The following is a 21,450-nucleotide window of genomic DNA, read 5'->3' as shown; positions in this document are numbered from 1 at the left end:
TAATTCAAGAAGCCTATCGGAACATCAGGTTCTGATACGATATTGATCATTATTTAACTCCATGTATTGCTCTTGCTGCTTGCTTTTATTGATTTTATGTAAAGCACTTTGAACTGCAACTCTTGTACGAAATGTGCTATATAAATAAAGTCTTACTTACTTACTTACTTACTTCACTTATCCTTTTTGTCACACAATTTTTTAGACAGTGAGCCAGTGAACATGTTTCATGGTTGACAATGAGACACAAAGGAGTATGGCCTAGTAAGATGTGATTGGACTAGCCAGTGTCAGTTCAGGAATCAACCCACGGGGTGCTCTATCTACTTCATGGACATGGACTGGTAAAGCATGAAATGTATTTAACAATACATAATTAAAGTGTGATTTTGTCTGACCAAAAGACCCACCGGGCCACCAGGAAAGTGCCGGTCTGCCAAAGTAAGTCTAGAGATTAGTACCAATAGCTATTGTGCTATATGAATCTACAAAACTATGCACTCTGTGCACTGTAGATTACCTATCTATCTTAAATCTAAGATGTGTAAGTAATCTACAGTGCACAGACGGAATCGTTTTGTAGATTCATATAGCACAGATAAATGGTGATGCACACACAGCAAAGAGTGCCTGACATAAAAGTGGATGTTAAAATTAAATTGACAAACTTTTGTGGTGCACCTTCATGCATGATCAATCATTTATAATAATGAATTCACACCAGAACCAGAACCATAACACACGTTCTAGAGGTTCTAGAGGTAAGAGGTGGTATGACCAACATATAAAAAGCATTTTACGACAAGCAGAAGACAATTACAACCATATGAATTTCAAGCATGTCATTAACTCACACATTATTGTAGTTGGAAATGTTCCCGTCATCTCGTCAATATAATTTTTTTTAGAGTTCGCCAAGGTCAGTCTCACTTGTGCACAGGGTCACTCCTGGTCAAGAATGTGCTGACGAGTCAGGGTCAGGATATATACCCTATATACCCTCTGACAAGCTGCCAAATTCTTAAAAGCCCCCCTGGGGTAGATTGGCACTGAATGATCAATGCCTTTAACATTTAATCTAACTGTTAAAATGGCTGTTTAGGTGAGAGGCGGTGTAAAAGCCAAATTTTAAAAAAAGAGAAGAGGTGTCAGTAATGGCCTTGCAATGTTTCATGAACCATGTGGGATCAAAGGGTTCGTGGAACCTAATTTACCCTCTGATAACATCACGCTAGGATGCATTGTACTCAAGTGGAGTGTGTCAGCTGTTAGCATGCTGTTCTGCAAAGAGACATCGTTTTAATGGTATGTATGTGTATATGTGCAATGGTACAATTACCAAGAAAGAAAGCACCAAATGTTTAATATTTTATGACTTTGTAATGAGTTTATTACTGTATGATGGTCTGTTCATGTCTCTGTCCTTTTCATGTGTTTGTGAGTGAGGAAGTGTGTGTGTGTGTGTGTGTGTGTGGGGGGGGGCATGTCTCTGTGTGTGTGTGAGTGTGCGTGTCTCTGTGTGCGTGTGTGTGTGTGTGTGTGTGTGTGTGAGTGTGCGTGTCTCTGTGTGCGTGTGTGTGTGTCTGTTTGTGTGAGTGTGCGTGTCTCTGTGTGTGTGTGTGTGTGTGAGTGTGCGTGTCTCTGTGTGCATCTGTGTGTGTGTGTGTGTGTGTGTGTGAGTGTGTGTGAGTGTGCATACGTGAAATTGTCATATCTGTATGTGAACTCATAAAAAATGTCATGGCCTTTTCTTTGCTCTGAAATGTGAATAAGTCAGCCATAACATCTACCCCATGCCAAATAAGTTTAACTTGAGAATATACATCGGTAAGGCATATGTGAGTTTAAGTGGAGTTACCCAGGGGCCCATGAGCTCAGGGGGCCCCTAAGCCAGAGCCTCTGCGTGAAGTTGCTATTATGTATCTCTTATTTGTGGTTGAAAGAGGTGTATTTTGTTTATTTGCTGTTGGCTTTAAATGAGTGTACCTGTGCTGTCAGGGGCATAACTATAGACAGTGGGGCCTGTGGGCAAAGCGGGCCCACCCATAATGCATTTCTCGGAAGTGACTGTCTCTCAGTGTCGCTATGTCAACACGCATGTGATCAAAGATGAATTAAAATACATGTAGAGGAGTACCTTATGCTATATGTGCCCTTGAAATGACAAACCTATCTCTGTCATGGTTTTCATTATTTTGGTGGAGGGAAATAGTCAGTAGCAATCTATAACACAATTATATACTTATCCTACATAAACTATGGAAACTATTACAAAAACTATTCAAATAAATGAATAATTTCTTATTTTCTTTGGGATTTTTGTCATATACAGATATGCAATAATGATTGCTGGGTAATATATATATCTTGTTGTCCAATGTCAAGTCTCTATTTGATCATGTGATGAGACAATACGATATAGCTAGTTTAGGCGCAAAATCTGAACGTCAAGACCGACAGGCTGACTGAGCACAGCCAAATGCACAGCACACCTGCAAGCCGAATGATGCCTTTCTAACATAAAAGTGGTGATGCATGATATGCTTTTTCAATGGACAGGATAGCCAGCCCATTCAGAGTCTCCTGCTCAGGTAGGTCCTAATGAATTTCAATTTGGAAAAGGATCACTTGGCTGTTGCCAGTGTCAGATGTCAGATGCAATAGCAGGGCAGTGCACACCTCACCGAAGGTGGATGTTACGGAGTGATCCACAATCAGCATCTTGGCAAGTTGGGAGACTGAGAACTGCTGAGCAATCTCTGCTCTAAAACAGGCCCTGAATGAAAGGAGTTGTGCAGGAAACGTTATTGCTATGTCCCTGTTGTAGTGGTCAGACAGAGGTTTTGCCTTGTCATATAGCTCATCATCGTTTACGAGCTGATGACCACTACAATAGGGACATATATGAGTGTATCCCTCTACACAATGGTGAGTGTGCTGGAATTGCTCAAAATGTTTGTGACTAATATCTATATCTTTCAGGTTTATCATAATCAAACAACTAACTTTCCTCCATATTAAAACAAAAAAACTACAAATATATGTATAAGTGATATGAGTGTGATTTCCTGATGACATGAGTTGCATACATAATGCCTAGGCTTTATGTTGTAAGTGTTCAATAAAGTGTAAGTGCACCCTAAAATGTGTTAACTGAACTGTGATAAAACACATCAATGTTGGTGTTAATACTGACAAAATTCCCATTTTTATAAAAATCAACATTTAATGGGTGGAAAATGGCTCAACGTCATCTACTGTTTAAAATCATCAAGGCAGATGCTGATGTATCTACAAACATTTGATACATATCCACATCATGAAATGGGCGGCCCGTCTCCCCCAACCCCCGCTCGTGAATGTGAGTCTCATTTTCAGGCCACAGAGAGGTGCTCGGAGAGGGTTTGCAACGACGCAGAGGGCTCTGCGTGTCTGCTGATACGGACGACCATAGATCAGGCTTTACACTTCAGTAATGCAAATATTGTATGTCATGCAATTCCATCAACATAGCACAGTTCTTTGGTCAAAAAATGTCACACTGGAATAAAAAGGCAATGCAAAAAAAGGAGAAAATAATGTTAATTTAATAAATAATGTGTAGATTTCCAACTGTCCAGATAATAGTTAAGTCACCAAGTAGTTGCAATTTATATCTCAAGAGAGCTGAAAGAAATGTGCTCATGCACGCACAATAATCTACCACTGGGTGGCACAACACACCACATTTTCACTTGAAATGCTGTAAACTAAGGTTATTGATTGATATTAATCTACATATTAAATCTACTTATTAAAATACCTTCAGATTTAGTTCAGTTACTAAATGTACCGAATTAATTAAAAGCTGGACACTCAAATCGTTTACAGAAACTAGATACACCCCAATTACAACCCTACACAGACTACTGCTGACTTATTTTTGAGTATAATTTAGTTACTGCTGGGCAGGAAAGGTTGTTTCAGCAGCATAGCTGTATGTATAAGCTGGTTCAGGAAATGTGTTGATTGGCCAGGCTACTTACACAAAATGTGGAAGGCTTTTGTGCGGGCCACCAGGGTTTTAGACAGGCCCAAATACAATTGGTTTACTCTGACTTAATACCCGTGGTAAAAGGATCGAGAGCTAAAATACAACGCAAATGCTGAGAGAAAGATGGATTACAGTGAGACTGTGTGCACGAGAGATGTGTGCAAAAGTTGATGTGGCTACTGCAGGCCTACAGTAGGCGGGTGGAATGATTTGAGTGCGTGGGCGGAGAGCGCTAACATTCTGGTCAGACGTAGAGGTGCAGAAGGTGTGAAGAGAGCGCTGATGTCTTGATTGAGAACATATCATGTGTTTTGCGTTGATTTTCTGGAATACCTGATATGACAGCAAGGAAACTGCCTCTCACACTACCGTAAGAAGATATAAAGGGAGAAAAGTCTGTCCTTTTTAATAAGGGCCTAATTATTAGAATTAACAGGTGGTACCTCTGAAGAGAAGAGAACAGTCGACTGACTGGGTGGACAGGTAAGGGCTCTGATGTGTAATGCCTCTAGTTTGATAAAGTTAGTGGTGACGTACTGAATTCTACCAGAAATTATTTCCACTCCCATTTAAATCTTAAAATTCATGAGCTGTTCTTGCGCAGCATAGGCGCCAAACAGTGAGCCGTTTTAGTGTTATATTGTTATTGACTTACAGGGAATTTTCATAATTCCGCTCGTGACTTTAGGGTATTAACTTCGGTAACGTTAATACTCATGTGGCTGGTTGTTTGTGCTTATGATATGCTCTCGTCAGGGTCTCACACAGCTTTACTGGTCTGGTCTGAAAAATCACAAGACCAATGATTATTCAATAGCCCTTCACTCGAAGTCGCCTGTACGTTTAGAAACAAATACAAATAATTACGAGAGTGATTGTTTGTTAATTTGAATTAGACTCCGCATATTTCATAAACCTGTTGCCACTGTTCAAACAACGTAATGAAGACAGTAACGTTTCCATCAGGCTGTATAAAGCAGAGAACATGATGTGATGTGTAGGATGGGATTCTTGCAAAAAGCTCGATCAAGGCCAATCTATTGAGAAATTGCCAGGGAAACAGAGGGTGAGTCTATGTTTGTTTGAACAACTCCCTGCTTCTCTTAGCAGAAGGTACAATCTCAGCCGCCAAGTACTGTCTTAAGTACCTTTCCACGCTGTTTCCATCCACCATAAGGTGAAAGAGTCATAAGAGTTCTGCCTTAAATTAGTCCTAAATGTGTGCTATCTGACCACCATTAAAATTAATTATTTGGTAATCTCCATGTTAGACAGACGTTTTGACAAGATTTGTGTTGCTGTCTCCCCCAGACTTTTGTGACCCTAGATAGTCATGCCCAGTGACAAATGTTGTGCCTGGGTGTTTTCAGATTCCAATCAAGGCCCAATCCAGACTCTCCAGGGCCTGTCTACTTCACAAGGCTCCCCATTGCCCTGTCCCCCCGTGTCATGGATCTAACCACTCAGCCCCCGAATGGCTGCGGCCCCTCCGTCCAGTCTCTTTACTTTAACCTGTGCGACCTGGAGGCGGCGTGGGGCATCGTGGTGGAGGCCTTTGCTGCTGCCGGCGTGGTCGGTTCGTTCATGCTGCTGATCATCCAGATGGCCAGCCTGCCGTTCGTGCCCGACAAGACCCGCAAGAGCATGACCCTGCTGCAGGTCAGCTTCCTGGTGTTCACGCTGGGCCTGTTCGGCCTGTCCATCGCCTTCATAGTGGGCCGGGACTTCACCACGTGCATGGTGCGCCGCTTCCTCTTCGGTGTGCTGTTCGCTGGCTGCTTCTCCTGCCTGCTCATGCACGGCCTGTGGCTGGTGCTTCTGGAGCGGCAGGAGAGGGGCCCGCGCGGCTGGCTGCTGTGGCTGGGCGCCGTGGCCGTGTGGCTGGTGGAGGTCATCATCAACACCGAGTGGATGATCATCACCGTGGCGCGTGACCCCGACAGCAAGGCTATGCTGCCTGAGCGCTCGTGCCGGATCACCAACAAGGACTTTGTCATGGCGCTCATCTACGTGATGGTGCTGCTGGTGGTGGTGGTGCTCATGGCCGTGCCCTCGCTCACACACAAGCACAGGAACCTCCGGCGCGACGCCATCTACATCCTGATGACGGGCGTCCTCTCCATGAGCATCTGGGTCACCTGGATCGTCATGTACATCCATGGCAACCAGATAGTGGGGGACGTTTCCTGGGATGACCCCACCTTAGCCATCGCCCTGGTGTCCAATGGCTGGGTGTTCCTCATCCTCTACACCATCCCTGAGATTTGCCTGCTCAGCCATGAGAACCAAAGCGCCGAAGAGCCTGAGCATGAGGACCACATGTTCCCCACCAGGGGTGTGGTTTATGAGAACATTCTGAGGAGACAAACTCAGGTAGAGCAGAACATGTACATAGAAAACAAGGCCTTCACCATGGATGAGCCCAGCACAGGTACTATACCATAAATGGACTATATATATGCAGTATATATATCTATATTTAGCAGGCATTGGCATGCCTAATGTTAACTGTATATTTGATTATTTATAAAGTGGCTGAAGAAAAAGGTGTACTACACCTACAAATTCAAAAGGCAGAAATGCCTTTAGTGCTTGCTGATCAGTATATCATAGTTGTATTCACAAAGTGACAATAATATGTTGTATTGCAGCTCTCAATTTATGGCTCTGGTGTCCCTGTTGACATGTCTATGTCAGTTATCTGGAGTGTCGGTTGTAATTGTAGATAGTTAGATAGCCGATGGAAAATGGTGCATAAATCTGTCTGATCTCACTTCCTGCAAAAGTGAGGACGCATATACCCCTGTGATATAACACAGACCTGTGATGTAACATTTTACATTACGTTCCTCTCTTGGCCTTCATAACTCATAGCATTCTTCAAACCAGGGTATGGAACAGAAATTAGTGCCTAACCCTCAACGGTATTAAAACGCTTCCTTCTTCTTAACCGCTAACCTAGTAAGTTAACTTGTACATCGCTTTGGACAAAAGCGTCTGCTAAATGACTAAATGTAAATGTAACTTTAAGTTGGGCTTGAGCCCTTGTCATGTGGACTTTGTTGCTCCTAAAGCTTTCAGTCGTATGTTCTAAATAGGGCAGGAATGTGTAAGAGCCCTAGGTGGGTAGTATTTTCATCAGTAGACACACTTATGGTTGGTATTGGTGCATGCATTTATACTCTGGACTGGATGTGTGGGCCACTGCTGTTTACGATCATTGATAAAGATGTGATGTAGATTTTAGGACTATCAGCAAATATCATTTGGGGTAATTTTTAGTTCATATGGGTTGACAAGTGATGCAGTGAACAGCAGTGCTTGACAGACAACCTCAGTTTATTAGCAAAATAAGCATGCCACAAAAATTTAAGGAATCTGGTTTGTGATGTGTAAATATAAGAATATGGAACAAGTCATATATTTTAAAGTGCGAAACAAGCATATAACATAAACTATTTTAAATAAATGTATAAATGTGTGAATTTTACCAAGCTCAAAATCTGTATAGATTTAAACTAGAATAATAAGAAACATGTGAAAACACAATGACCATGTATGATTACTCATCAGTGTGGCCAAATACCTCATTAAGCTTTGGAATAATTTTATATCAGGGGAATGATGGCTTTGCAGATGAAGGCAACTATTATGTACTGCATTGGGTGGGAGTGACACAGTATACTGTGTATACAGTGCTGTGTGTAGAGTTAACAGTAATACCTCGTGCCTTCTATGTTGCTTATTATCACTGGTGTTTAGTAACAGTATGAAGGAATATGGGATATATAACTTCATGTGGATAAATACCATACATGCTGCTGCCTTTGAAAGGCCTTTAAGTGATACTGACATGTTAAAATGACAGGAGCTAAATCAGTTTCAATAAGAATAGGTAAAGCGTCTAAATAATGGCCTAATTCCTGCCAGGGATAAACCATGTGCATGGTACAAGTATTCCCTTTTCAGCACAGATTAGTTTGAACCAGCAGGAGTATTCATTTGAGTTAGGTTGACCATTTGGCACTGTGTCAGACATTGGCTGCCCTAGTCCAGAAATGGTCAATAGTGACAGTCAAGGGGTAAAAAAGATGTGAGTTTGTTGGATAAGTACACTGAGTTTTTACATTCATATTAATTGTCTTCTTGTGTTGTCATCAATCTGATGTTAAACGCTGCCCCCTTTCTTCTGTTTGTTTTTTGTCCATTAGCCAAGAAACTTACTTCTCCATACAGTGGTTACAACGGCCAGCTGCGTAGCTGTGTGTACCAACCAACTGAGCTAGCGCTGATCTCCAAAGGTCTTACCAATGTGAGTGTTCAAATGATCTAACTTCTGTACAAATTCTCAAGCCCTCTGCAAAACCGTTCTCGTGGTTTCATAATTCTCAGAGTAATTTGAATGTGGTTTTCATGCTACTTGTACGTAATGCCGGAAGTTAGAAAAATGCAAATAATGCACCACTGATAATTCCTTTTGTCCTGTCCATTGTATCTCCCCCCTGGCCTGTTGTGTGATATCCGTCCTTCAGAAGGACTTCCCCCGTGAGCCCGTCATCCCCAGGGCATCTGCCCCTCACCTTGCCCAGAGCAGGAGCAGCTCTCTGCCCAAACCCCTAGAGCCGCAACCTCTCGTCGGCATGGCTCACACAAGCAGTGTAGGTGGAACACACACACACACACTCACACTCTCTCTCTGTCTCTCTCAGACACACACACACACACACATACAAAGACTCAATAGCTATTATTTACTGAATACATTTCAAATCATTACATACTCATATATTCAAATGTTGTTACTGATTTTAAGTGTCTTTAAGTGATTTTAAGAGTCTCTGTTTTTCTTCTAGGGAAATGGCTTACATAGGCAGTGGTGAATCTGATGAAGCAGCATCATCCATGTCCACCCCTTATTTTGTCCTTCATGTCATTTATTCACTGTTGCTGCCTGATCTGCACTGGAGTGTCCAGCCCACAGGAACTGCCCCACTGCTGGAAAGAGTGTTTCCAATTTCCCCAACTATCCAGCATCCCACTAACAGAGCCCTACCATAACCCCCACCTCTAGACCTCCCAGCCAAAATGCATTGGTGTGGGGGAGCATATTCGTACAGCTGACCCCGTAATGTGAGGTCCTGTACCTCAGCTGTTCAGGTGGCACGTGGCACTCCCGATGCAGAGGTCAGTGTAGAGGCCTCAGGGAGTGTAAGGACTGGTAAATTATATGCACTCACCAATATAGTCTGTTGCTTTGGTTTTTATGTTTCAATGTAATGTAATTTAACTGCACTGTGATTCCTATGGGCAAATAGTTTGACCAAATGTTTTTTTTTGCTGCTGACACTACAGTGAGCGCTAAGATAATCAACTTCACAAATCCCAAGAAAACTCTTGAAATTGAAATGCAGCCTGTCACGGCTCTCGTTTTATTCTCTGTGGCCAGACACCCTTTAGCATGCAGTCTGCCATACCTTGCCTCCTCTTCCTGGTTACCATCTAAAGGGCGGGGGTAGTCAATTTGGCCCCTTGGTTTATATGGACATGTTGATGTGGCAAGATGGCCACTCGTCTCGGAAAGCTAACGAATAAATCAGAGCCAAAATGTCAATCAAAGAAATGTTCTTAAGCACAGATGCTGCTGATTAAGAGTTTTCAATTATTTGTGAATAGCGAAGATCATTTGAGTTGAGTGTTGGTTAATTTGGTTAGTTAATAGTGATGGTCAAGCATATGCTAGTTCATACCAATGACTGGTAAAACAATGGACAGCGTACACACAGTCAAAAGTGAAGCCACCGGAGGGCATTTTAAAATGGTGATTTAACCAAATATGGTTAATTCTGGACGGACCTAGACGATTTTCTGTTTACGACGCATTCTCTGGCTCCAAGAAGCACTTACTGTGCAGACTCCAATTTTGGGTTAATTTCTTCAGAACATATGTGCATCACACCATGCTGTCCATCTTTTTTTTTTGTCATTGGTTCATACTGTGCAAGAGTGGATGGAGCCGTTTTACCGGTGCCTGTACTATTAAGCAGTGCTCCATCAAGATTTTATACTATGAAGGCTAAGTTCTTAGTACACAAATCCTACTTTACTAATTTTAGATGAAGCATTCATGATTTTGGAATGCAATGAAAGCTTATTCTTATCATATTGTGACACATTTCAACTCTACCCTGTCCCTCTCAACTCATAAATATTATTACATGTATAGACGTATTCATGACGTGCTCAGTGATGTATAAAAACAAATACAATAAACATTTGCTGATAACTTGCATTATGCAAAATATATTTAAAAAATGGTGACTAGAACCAAAAGTATTTGGATGGTCAGGTGCAGTCAAAAGGCTACTCTCTTCTCTGAAGTAATGGAAAGAGGAAGCAGTGTGGACATGAAAACACTGGAACCTTTTATGAGGTGGGATTTACATAAGGCGATAAGTGCCCCCATGCCAGCCTAAGGGGAGGTTACAGGCAAACGGTCCTGCTCCCATTGCCAGGATATGCAGTCAGCATATTCAAATAGTTCTGGTCTCGTCCCTTCCTGTTCACTATACTGCAGCATAGCTTCGCTAGCTCTACCAGTACTTGAAAACAAAACGCCATGAGATGGTGGTCCTTGAGACGAGGCAGGGCCTAGGGGACCTAGATGTACAAAACAATTTGGGCTAAAAACAATTGTTCATACTGTGGTCAAGGTTTATACAGAAAGTCCCCACATGATGTTACGCCACTTCATTATGAAACAAGTGACCTCTTTGTCCACATGTGCTGACAGAATTAAATCATACTACATGTGCTTTTAAAGAACAGGCGTTACAATTTGCTTCTGGATGTCCATGTTATGGATGAGTGCATTTTCCATCTCCATTAAGTTGAGAGGGCCATACAATACGTAAGCAGCCCCAGTGAACAGCCCATTCTGCCATGCTTCTACAGTCCCACCTGTGTGTAAAAACATCCTCCACTTACTTAAAGCAAATAAGATATAATTTTTTTTTTACTGGAAGTTTCCGTAAACATTTCCTCGGCCACTAATCTAAATCCTCTGACCAACATTAGTATTGACTGTAGCACTAATTAAGCATGTGTAGTGTAGTGACGTGTACAAACATTAACCAAAACTCCTGTGTAAATGCACTAAACATCCTTCACAACATTTGTCCTGGGCAGGCACAAATAACTGAAAATATGTTTACATAATTTGAAATTGAATAATTTTATATAAGTGGGTGGCTAACGTATTGCCTATTCAAAATGACCTGGTTTTCATTTCACCTCAGTGAAATTAAAATCTTGAATCCTTTTTTTTTTTTTACTATGCAAAACATTTAATTCAGAAGTCTAACACCTAATGCCATGGAAATATATTCATAATAGCATAAATGTATTACCTCTGTCGGTTTCAACACTGCCTTCTTCCAAAAAATAATACATTCATGATCTGCTTTTATTAAGAACTGCGGGTCAGACCAAGCTTGAGCTGATTTCAATGAGCGGCTAAAGTAGGTTATGGGTTTTAAAATATTAAGATTTAAGCAATTCTATCCAACATCTTGTGCTCTGTATTTTGTAACACAGTTTAGGTATCGAGACCAAAGCCTAAATGAATGAATGCTATTTGCAGAAAGGCCACAACTTCCCCAAAAGTATCAAATCTAAATATTAACACGTTTAGTCAATCCATCAGTGTATGCTTTGTCCATCCAAAAGTATGGTTTGTGAATGTCCTTCATATATATTCCCGAAATATTGATTATCTTAACAGAAACCGTGGAAATATACAAAAATGTCATAGTGAAGTAGAGTGTATTGTTGCATAGGGGTCATACAGTGACACTCATTGTGGAAACTGAGAAACTACAATACTATTGGAAACCATGAGAGATGTTTCACAGATAAAATGTTGAGGAGCCTTCAGGGACAATACATCTGGCCAGACAGGTGTTGGATACTCTTCGCAACTTCTATTGGGGTGGTTTTAAAAATACCACAGGGGTAGAGAAAATGTACATGTTTTTGTAAATGTAAAGCAAGTGTTCTTGGTTTGTGTGAACACCCCACTTATTCACAGCGACCTAACAATGAATACCATTACAAAGCACACATTCAGACTACACTGTGCACATGCACTGTGTATTAGACACAATTGGGTTTAGATACAAGTAACAGGACTTCAACTCCACTCACTATGACCATGAGAGCCATCTGCTATAGACGCGACCATAGGAAAGTGTGTGTGTGTGTGTGTGTGTATGTGTGTAAATGAGCGGGCAGAGTCCAAGGCTGAGGGCGCAATCAAGTCCCCACTAAACATCAGAGGCACCTGCCACTGTCGCCTGGCAACTGATTTGTCACCTGGACAACCTAAACCACTGGAACACAGAGCCAGTCCACAGGTGTGACAACAGCCAGGTGGCTCAAACAGAGCAGCTTGACAGTAAAGAGAAAAGAGTTTAGGGTGCAGTATAACAAACAGAACACTTTTGAGCAACTAGATGATGTAGCTACCCTGTGTTCCTATCGCATAACTAAGCAGAGAATAAACACATCAGTCAATTGCATCACTAACAAATAACAAAGTTTTATAGAAAATATTACACATTTCAAGCAGAGGGGGCATTTTCCTTTTTTGAAGGAAACAGAAAACAAAAGTCTGGACATGGAAAAAAGAAAATTTGCAAAGGCAATAAATAGCTACTGATTTGTTTACAGCACTCGGCCAAATGTTCTGTGGGCACTGTGGATGCGTCAACAACCTGGTGGTCTGACTGCCATCTAATGGACAAGAAATGTTGCAATGCTGACACTGATAACTCGAGCTACTGATAACTTGAGATTTGAGTTCTATGAGGGACGAGAAAAATTATGAAAGTGACAGAATGACAAAAATTCCTGCACAACCAAGAAACCAAATTATTCCTGCAACTCTTGTAGCTCCTGCTAATATAATTATTCCTGCTCTGAGTTACATGTCCTCTCACTGAGGCATGCTTGCAGGCTATCTGATGACATTACATAGCCAACAGTCAGTCGCAGTTTAAGGCATGACTGGAAGCTTTGGCCATTACACACTCAGCTGGCTCCCAGTCACCACTGCCCGGTGTGTCCGACTACGGACTGGATGAGCCACTTGAGAAACACTTCAAACCACCACATCAAACCTGATGAGAGGTGCCGTGGCCCTGAGGTGATTAGTGTAATGCCCGTGTCCCATCTTCTCCTCTGGGGACTGCAGGCTGGTGACTGCTTCAGGGGCGTCACGCTTCACTGTGGGTTCAGCAGCTTACTCATGCCAGCGGTTCTGAGCTCGCTCTGTGCCTGTTTCTGCTTCTTCAGGTGGCGGTAGGCCTCCACCACGCGCACACGCTCTTCCTCCATTATCCTCTGCCTCGCCATCGACGGCTTAGCGACAGAGACGGGCGTGTGGCCCAGGAGAGAGGTAAGCAGCAGCCCCCGGTTTGCCCCCTGGAGGTAACAAACAAATTAAAGCCACATATTTCATGCAACATCTGAGCGCTGAAATATTTAATGTTAGGAGTGGAGCTATTTGATGTGCTATAAACTCATAGTTCCTCTTTCCATCCTTAATGTGTAAAGTGTCCGTAGGCCTACCTTGGACTTGTTTGGGTCCTTCCTGGGTTTGTAGGTCAAAGAAGGGGGAGCCATGGCAACCTCGCCAAACTCTACTTTATCTGCATGAAATTAATTAATTTATTAATACGTTGTGGAAGTTAACATTAGTTATTCTTCTTCACTGACAATATTGAGTGAATACATGCCTTCAAACCTCTCTTTTTCCTCCCTCTGTACCTCTTGGTCCAGCTTCTTCTGATGCAGTCTCTGCAACCTTACTTGGTCATGCCTGAGGAGGAACAATTAGGCTGTGAATTTACAACCGGGAGATGTGTACCCTTCCACAAATAAGCAATAGCCAAGTGTGGGAAATGAAAGCAAACAAGGAAGTAAATACGCAAACAACATCAGACAGGAGATGTGCAAGTATAAGGTGCTATGCTCACTCTTTCTTCTTCTCCGACTTGCGTTTTCCTGCCATGTGCTCCTGTTCGTTCTGCTCCAGCTCTGGCTGACGCTCCACCTGGTTCTTTGTGAGAAACATGACATGCTGGGTCTCTCGTGCCATGCGCTTCAAGAAGGCAGGTTCGGACTCACTCTCCTTCCTACGGAATTGTGGTACTGGTATGTCGCCATCCTGAGGTTTGGGGGCTGGGGCTGGGGCTAGGGAGACACAATAGAACAAACAAAAGTAAAAACCATGAACCATTTTATTTTTACAACAAAACATTTAACTGTTTCTCTATGCTTGAGAAATGCACCAATGTCACATTATTAGTTTAGTAAAAAAACAAAAAAAAAATAGCTTATCACTCACATTTCTTCACCGTTTTAATCTTCTTGGCCTTTATTTTCATTCTCTCTTTACTTTTCATAATTTCTCGTAGGCGGTAGGGAATCTGCTCCAGGTGCTCAGTCGGCGTTGGCTTGTCATTTTGCTTTGGCTTTTTCCTATGACGTGAAGAGACATATCCTAACTTTGGTTACTGTTACCTCACACAACTTAACATAACCACAATTTGGTCTTTTCCAACTACCTCAAAACTTTAAAGTTCCTTTCTGTAATGGCAGAAAGACAGTATGACGTTAAGTCACACAATAAGGTTAGTAACTTGACATTTCAGGGAGTGCAACTGGTTAGAATGGAGCTAGTGATAACAATGTTAACAAACATCAAATTCATCCAACTTATGGGTGAGCTCATCTTGTTAAACGATTACCAGAGTATCACAATTTAGTTTCAAACAACTATATATTGACTTCGAAATATCCTGTTGGTTACAGAAACTAAATAGTACAGGCTGTTAGCTCGAAATAGCTACATTTAGCCTACATTATAGTTAGCGTTAGCTTGGGTAAACATTGCCAGATTTAGCCTACTGCCTGCTAGGTCACCACAGTAGGTGGCGTGTAGATTTATGTAAAATGTATCTTTAGTCTTGAATAGAATGCGATACCTCTGATGTTTTTCTGGTTTCTGCGTAGATTCGGGTTTTTTTGTCTTCCCCATGTTGTTTTCACCGATTTACTTGGACCCACGTGGGCTAAATGCGGCTGACCTCTCAACTCTCGAATACACGCCTACTATGGGTTCAAAGTGGAATGTGGTAGTCGACCGGAAGTTTGTAGTTTTTAGCGTCGGTATACAAGACCTGTGTGTGATTTTTGTTTCCTTATGTAGGCTTTAACATCTTAAACAAAATTTGGAAAAGTAAAAACATCTCCCTCAAGACGAAGCTTCAAATCTTCAACTCCAACATCAAAACCGTGCTGCTCTATGGCTCCGAAACCTGGAGAACTACCACCAACATCACAAACAAACTACAAACCTTCATAAACCACTGTCTAAGACGCATCCTTGGAGTCTTCTGGCCAAACACAATAAGCAACATCAACCTATGGGAATGCACAAAACAAGAAACAGTAGATATACAGCTGTTAAGGAGAAAATGGAGCTGGATTGGACACACACTACAAAGAAACACAACAGCAATAACAAAACAGGCACTGACATGGAGCCCACAAGGCAAACGGGGTAGAGGACGACCCAAAAACACCTGGAGAAGGAGCACAGAGCAGGAATTCAAGAAGAAGGGGCTGACGTGGAAACAGCTGGAGAGGATGGCTCAGGACAGACGAGGGTGGAAACAATTCATCAATGGCCTATGTTCCGAGAGGAATACAAAGGCTTAACTAACTAACTATGTAGGCTTTAACATTTTAGCCTAGTTTGATGAATGATAACAAGCTCGTACAGTTAAGTAAGCTATTGATTTGACCGTGGTCAAGATTATTTCAGCCTTTATATTTTTAATACAACAAAGCTATCCAGCATAATTACTTGTTAACTGTTAAATGTTAACTACAGTGTGCGGTATTAAAAGAAAAAAAATCTTGCTTCTGACTCTATTCCGGAAACTTTATTTGTTATTGACAACACAAGTAGTTAACAGAGCTATAACCAGCACAATCAGACATCAGGTTCACAACATTTATATACAAGGTGAACACAAATAAATTGCTTACTTAATAAAACAACATAATACAAAATATTGCAGGCCAGATGGGTGTATTATAACATAAGGGTCCTTACAGCTTTTGCATTGCTTGAATCTGGTATGGCAGTGGTTCCCAAACTTTTTACAGTCCCGTACCCCTTCAGACCTTCAATCTCCAGCTACGTACCCCCCCCCCCCCCCGTTGGAAAAAAAAAGTTTTCCTTTTCACCTTTTAGGTGAATTCCGTTTTTTTTTTCGTTTTCGTTTTGCCTCATTAGATTGTTGGCTTAAAATGAGTGAATAATATGTGCCACAAGTGACACAAACCTTCTAAGATTGTTGTTTGCCAGACATCAACAGAACAGAAGACTAAAACATTATTTGCAGGCGATTGGGAAGATGAGCGAATTAATTTTACAGGCCGTTGGACAGGGTGGCGTGGCCAGAGCGGAGTTCAGCACAGACGTGACATTTTCTTTGTTTTTTAATGAATGCTTGTTCATCATTGCGATCGTTGTTGTGTTTATTAGAAAGAAATACAGCCTTGCAGGGCAAAATACAGGGGAATTTCGGCGATTTTGATGCACAAAATGATGTTTCCGTCTGAAAGTTGCAATTCTGTTTCAAAGGGTAATTCCGTCCGTTTTCCGTTATCGCGGAAATTTTCTCCCCGCGTACCCCCTGAACCACTTCGCGTACCCCAGTTTGGGAACCGATGTGGTATGGTATCTATGCAAGTCAAAAGCACAGGGGAAAACTTGTGTGCACAAAACTGTTTCACACATGTACATAATATTTCTAGGGCTGCAAAAGTTTATTGTACATTCTTACACAACTTTCTTTGTTACACAACTTGAATTTGAATTTTACAATTCACATATTCAGATACATGCATGCAATTTTGTGCACTCAAAAGGTGATATACAACTGCAGGCGGTGACATTATCTGTGAACATCATTCTACAAGCTGTATTAAAGTATTAATGACCCTTATTTGATCCCATCCCCTACTTCCTATGCTACATTTAGTTACTGAACCTTAGACCTGACGGAATTGTATTGACGCTGTTCATTTTCTTGATCTATGCTGTGAAATATTTCCCTTCTGTATTTATTTATTTTTTCCCCTGCACTACTTATAGGCTCTTTGTTGCGTTTGGTTGGATTTGATAGCCTTCTTAAATATAAGCAAATGCAGGAAACACCTGACACACTGAATATAAATGCATAACATAGATGTATAACATCTTTTAACTTTTCCTTCAGAAATTCATCATTGAGATCTAAAAAGTCTTCCTTTTTTATACACTTATGCAACCCTTGAAACTGCTGTTCAGTCTGCTTTATGTGTAGCGCTGCACACACACACACACATACACACACACACACACACACACACACACACACACACACACACACACACACACACACCCATAAGGTCAAATCAAATAAAGTTGAGCTATACGTCAGAGGCACGTACAGCCCCTGGCGGAGAAAAGGTGCCTGTGAGGCTCAGTGGTAACACGTGTTCGCAGCATAGTGTTCAGCCAGGCACGTTCATGTTCAGCTCCTCTGGCCACTGGCCTGTTGTTACCGTGTGTCTGCCACATGGAGGCTCAAAGTGCGTCACAAGAGTTAGCGCTGCACATGGACATTGACGAGATGAATACACACCGCTGATTCAACTAAGTCAAACCATGTGTGCAATTCTGAGTTTCTTCCTTCCTGTATGTATGATATTCTTGAATTTTTGATTATTTTTAAATGAATTGTGAATATTTATGAAATACATAAATAATTATTTTGCTTTTACATGTTTGCATTTTGGGTTGCTTGAAATGTAAACTGTTTTAGTTGTCTCAAATGATGATTGCAGATTATACCTAATTAATAACTTGTTAAAACATAAAAGCAGTACGTATTTATGTGGGCACATACAGTATGTGTACGGTGGGTAGGTTGCACCTCTGATCTCCAAACTTAGTTTCATAATTAGAGATGAGGGGATTACTGACTATTAACCGAGATTATAATCTGTGGGATTGCTGATGAGCAAGGAATGAAGGCTTGCTGCTGCTCACTTAGTAAATGGAGAGAGGGAACAGTTGATGCCTTTGGGAACAGTTGGTTGCATAACAGGAACAATTTGACCACCAATTCTGTGACTATAAATGATGACTCATGTTCTGGAAATGCCCCTGAGCTGGCTAGAAGTTCTCGAAGGACTGACTTCTCTGCATTCTTATACTGGCAAAATCTTTGCTCTGGAAAATTCTAGCCTTTATGGTTGTATTAGAATCTATCCTTCTTTGTTAGCAGGAACTGAGGTGAATTAAGCCTATGCTTCAAGCCACAAGAGGCTCTGTGAACAAACTTAGATTTTTTTGTAGTGGAACACCCTGTTCATGATTCCCAGTGCACAATCTGGAGGTGTAACCTGGCACCGCTGTTCAGGAAGTGCCCACTGAGCTGTCATACACCTCAAATAATCTCTGGCGCAAAACTGAAAAGACCTCCCCTGCTGACCACTACTGTTCTCCTGAAGGATCATCGTTAATGAAAACCCTTAGGCCAGGCCGCGCCCGAAATATACACAAATGGCACCAACCACGTGCGCCCCCTGCTGAGCTGTACCTCGGCTTCAGGTGCAGGTGAAGCAGTGATGGGGGGCGGGTGCAGGTGGGTAGGTGGGTAGTTCTCACATTGTCTGTGGCTGAAGCATAATCTCCTTAGGGTCTCAGAGGGGTATAAAAGTCCAAATAGGCACACAATCCAGTCAGCACACAGCAAGACTGATCAAGTCCTCCCCGGAGAGAACAGTAGTCGCTAACTGGTGAGTAAAGCGCATTCTACTGTCTTTTGAGAAAGATGAATGAGGGGGATCTGTGAAAGACTGTTGATAGATGGAGGGGTTATCATTGATGCTGTAGTTGATCTGACTGTACTGAGGGGCATTTTGTGCATAATGATAATTGACAATTACCAATTGATTAAGTATTATTAATTAATCAATAATGATTAAGATATTGCATTATTTAATTTAAAGACTTACTATAATTGTGGTTTTAGTCATAACTATAGATGTAAGTCTACTGGATAATAAAATGATCATATTTAACCTGTACTTACTCATTTGCATAATGTGAAAAAGTAACGAGAACCTCTGATAACATTTGGTCAAGAATATTGACTAAATAACATGTATTTTACCTCAAAGGTATTAGTCACCGTTAACTCAGATCATAGTGGCATTAATAAAATAGTATTCTGACTAGGTGAGCAGCACAGGCTACTGGAAAAGTTGTTGACTTCCAGTAAATTCTGCATATTCTGCAGTGTTCTTGGTTTAATAAGATTATGCTCAATCCCACTCAATGTTTGAGTGGACAGCTGCCTGTTAATTTGAATCAGGGATTACAGTAGCGGTAGCCCACTCTATCTACCCATGGCCACAGACCCTGTAGGGCTTTTGGAGAGAGTATGATTGATCCTAATAACCTTTTAAATGCCAGTAGAGCTCAGAACGATCTGGGGATGCTTTACATCAAACATGGAGGGTTTCAGCACTTTTCATACCAGAATGTCTTATACATAGGTTATTTTACTGTATTTAAGATTTCTCTCTCACTCTCTCTCTCTCTCTCTCTTTTTCTGTCTCTATCTCTCTCTCACACACACACACACACACACACACACACACACACACACCTGCACACACACACACACACACACACACACACACACACACACACACACACACACACACAAACATTCAGAGAGCGTTCTCATCTTACTATCAAGACCAATCAGACAGAGAGCCATGAGCCCTGAAGCGGGTAAAGTTGAGGTGACGGCTGCCAGCAAGGCTCCGGTCCGTGGTCCTGCTGGTCCCGGGGGCTCGGGCCCGCCAAAGTTCAAGCAGAGAAACACCCGCCAGTTCAAGAGCAAGCCCCCAAAGAGAGGAGTCATTGGGTAAATAACGGCATTCCTCTCCTGTTTATCCACTGTGTCTGGAACAGTATGATATCATAGCACGGCTTTGTGCTTTTTGTCTCATATTGTTTTTTAGTAATAAGTCTTCTGTTCCTAAAGGTTTGGCGAGGACATTCCTGGAATGGAGGGCTTGGGCATGGGTAAGTGTGACATTTGGGAAACAAAGTTACGAGGTGCTATGTTTGTGTTACATTCAGGAAAACTCCTACAGTTTCACTAGAGACGCATGTGTTCAACAACTCTACTTCTCAACATTCACTGTTTGTTTGCATCCACAGACATCACGGTCATCTGCCCGTGGGAGGCTTACAACCATCTGGAGCTGCATGAACTGGTGCAGTACGGGGTCATCTAAGAGTAGCTCAACCCCCGCCTGGTATTACCCTAACTCATTCACCTCTTAACCTCTCACCTTCCCCAAGCATCACAATAAATGTATTCACTAACATGTATATGTAAGATGTTTCGGTCAGAAATCTCATCTTAATCTGTTTTTCTGTGCTGTCACATATAGCCTTGTATCCCCACAGCTACCTCCATAACGTGAATGTATTACTCTCTTCCTGATACACAAACCAATAACAAAGAGGGGTTTGTTTTAGAGATGCTCTAAACTCAAAACTGGTCTATTTGTAGCTTATTTCTCCTCCTTGTTGTCTCGTCCCCTTTTCAGCATTTTTGGAGAATGAGCGTAGACTGAGAACACGTCGTTCCCTGGCCCTCTGACTGTTTTGCATTATCAGCCGTGACGATGTTTGATTTATGTCCGTAAACATTGTGCGTGTCTTTTATATCTGAATACACTTCACATGTGCCACTTCTGAAGGATCGGCTTGCACTGATTAACATGTAAAAATCGAATCCAAAGGTCTCGCCATCATAGGATTACTTAGGTCTGCCCAAGGGCAGATGCAGTACAGCTTTCCTTTTCATACAACAGGCTTCGCATTTTTTAAGTGCTTGTTCAAGCTGCCATGTTTTTGTCTTGTCCATGCTGTGTTCAGTGTTGTGACTGGGAGCAGCTCAGTACTGGGAGTGTGGAGCTCGGCTCAGGCTATCAGCCTTAAAACGCCTGTGTGTGAGGAGGGGCACCAGAGTGACGCATTCTGAGTGCACTCAGGCTGTGTTTGATATGTTTTTTTTGCGGCACAGTCACCAGGAGCACTGGAATGGCAAAAAATAAAGCTTCACATTTGTCCTATCATTACCATGTTTGTGTGTTTTTTTTTAGCTATGTCAAAATGTTGTCTGAATGTAGTACACTGATGTTCACATTTCGCAATATTGATTTACACTCCAATGCTAGACACTAGAAGTAAACACCAGAAAAGAAACGAA

At 41.8% G+C, this 21,450-nt stretch overlaps 3 protein-coding genes across 6 annotated transcripts; 2 read left to right on the top strand and 1 right to left on the bottom strand.

Moving 5' to 3' along the window:
• The first annotated feature begins 4,286 nt into the window (after positions 1-4,286).
• On the top strand, positions 4,287-10,316 carry LOC105894952 (G-protein coupled receptor family C group 5 member C-like). 4 transcript variants are annotated; one of them, XM_031574510.2, is made up of 5 exons: positions 4,287-4,516; positions 5,404-6,464; positions 8,245-8,345; positions 8,566-8,691; positions 8,887-10,316. In XM_031574510.2, exons 2-5 carry the CDS (start codon positions 5,483-5,485, stop codon positions 8,911-8,913), a joined length of 1,236 nt encoding a protein of 411 aa, XP_031430370.1. In that variant the 5' UTR covers positions 4,287-4,516; positions 5,404-5,482; the 3' UTR covers positions 8,914-10,316. The 4 variants fall into 4 exon arrangements, with proteins under 4 accessions (XP_031430370.1, XP_042564523.1, XP_042564524.1 ...); XM_042708589.1 differs by having other exon boundaries at positions 5,000-6,464; XM_042708590.1 differs by having other exon boundaries at positions 4,287-5,099.
• Positions 10,317-11,349: 1,033 nt separating this feature from the next.
• Positions 11,350-15,202, bottom strand: ccdc137 (coiled-coil domain containing 137). The gene is made up of 6 exons (XM_012821532.3): positions 15,079-15,202; positions 14,439-14,572; positions 14,068-14,284; positions 13,828-13,910; positions 13,661-13,740; positions 11,350-13,513 (listed from the first exon to the last, which is right to left on the bottom strand). The coding sequence occupies exons 1-6, from the start codon at positions 15,129-15,131 to the stop codon at positions 13,313-13,315; spliced, it is 768 nt and encodes a 255-aa protein (XP_012676986.2). The 5' UTR covers positions 15,132-15,202; the 3' UTR covers positions 11,350-13,312.
• Positions 15,203-19,844: 4,642 nt separating this feature from the next.
• On the top strand, positions 19,845-21,278 carry LOC105894971 (retinal rod rhodopsin-sensitive cGMP 3',5'-cyclic phosphodiesterase subunit gamma-like). Its single transcript, XM_012821533.3, has 3 exons — positions 19,845-20,091; positions 20,212-20,252; positions 20,391-21,278. Exons 1-3 carry the CDS (start codon positions 19,940-19,942, stop codon positions 20,465-20,467), a joined length of 270 nt encoding a protein of 89 aa, XP_012676987.1. The 5' UTR covers positions 19,845-19,939; the 3' UTR covers positions 20,468-21,278.
• The last annotated feature ends 172 nt before the right edge of the window (positions 21,279-21,450 follow it).

Source organism: Clupea harengus, chromosome 1 (assembly GCF_900700415.2).
Source record: "Clupea harengus chromosome 1, Ch_v2.0.2, whole genome shotgun sequence".
Taxonomy (NCBI): domain Eukaryota; kingdom Metazoa; phylum Chordata; class Actinopteri; order Clupeiformes; family Clupeidae; genus Clupea; species Clupea harengus.
This window is presented reverse-complemented; position numbering and strand designations above follow the sequence as displayed.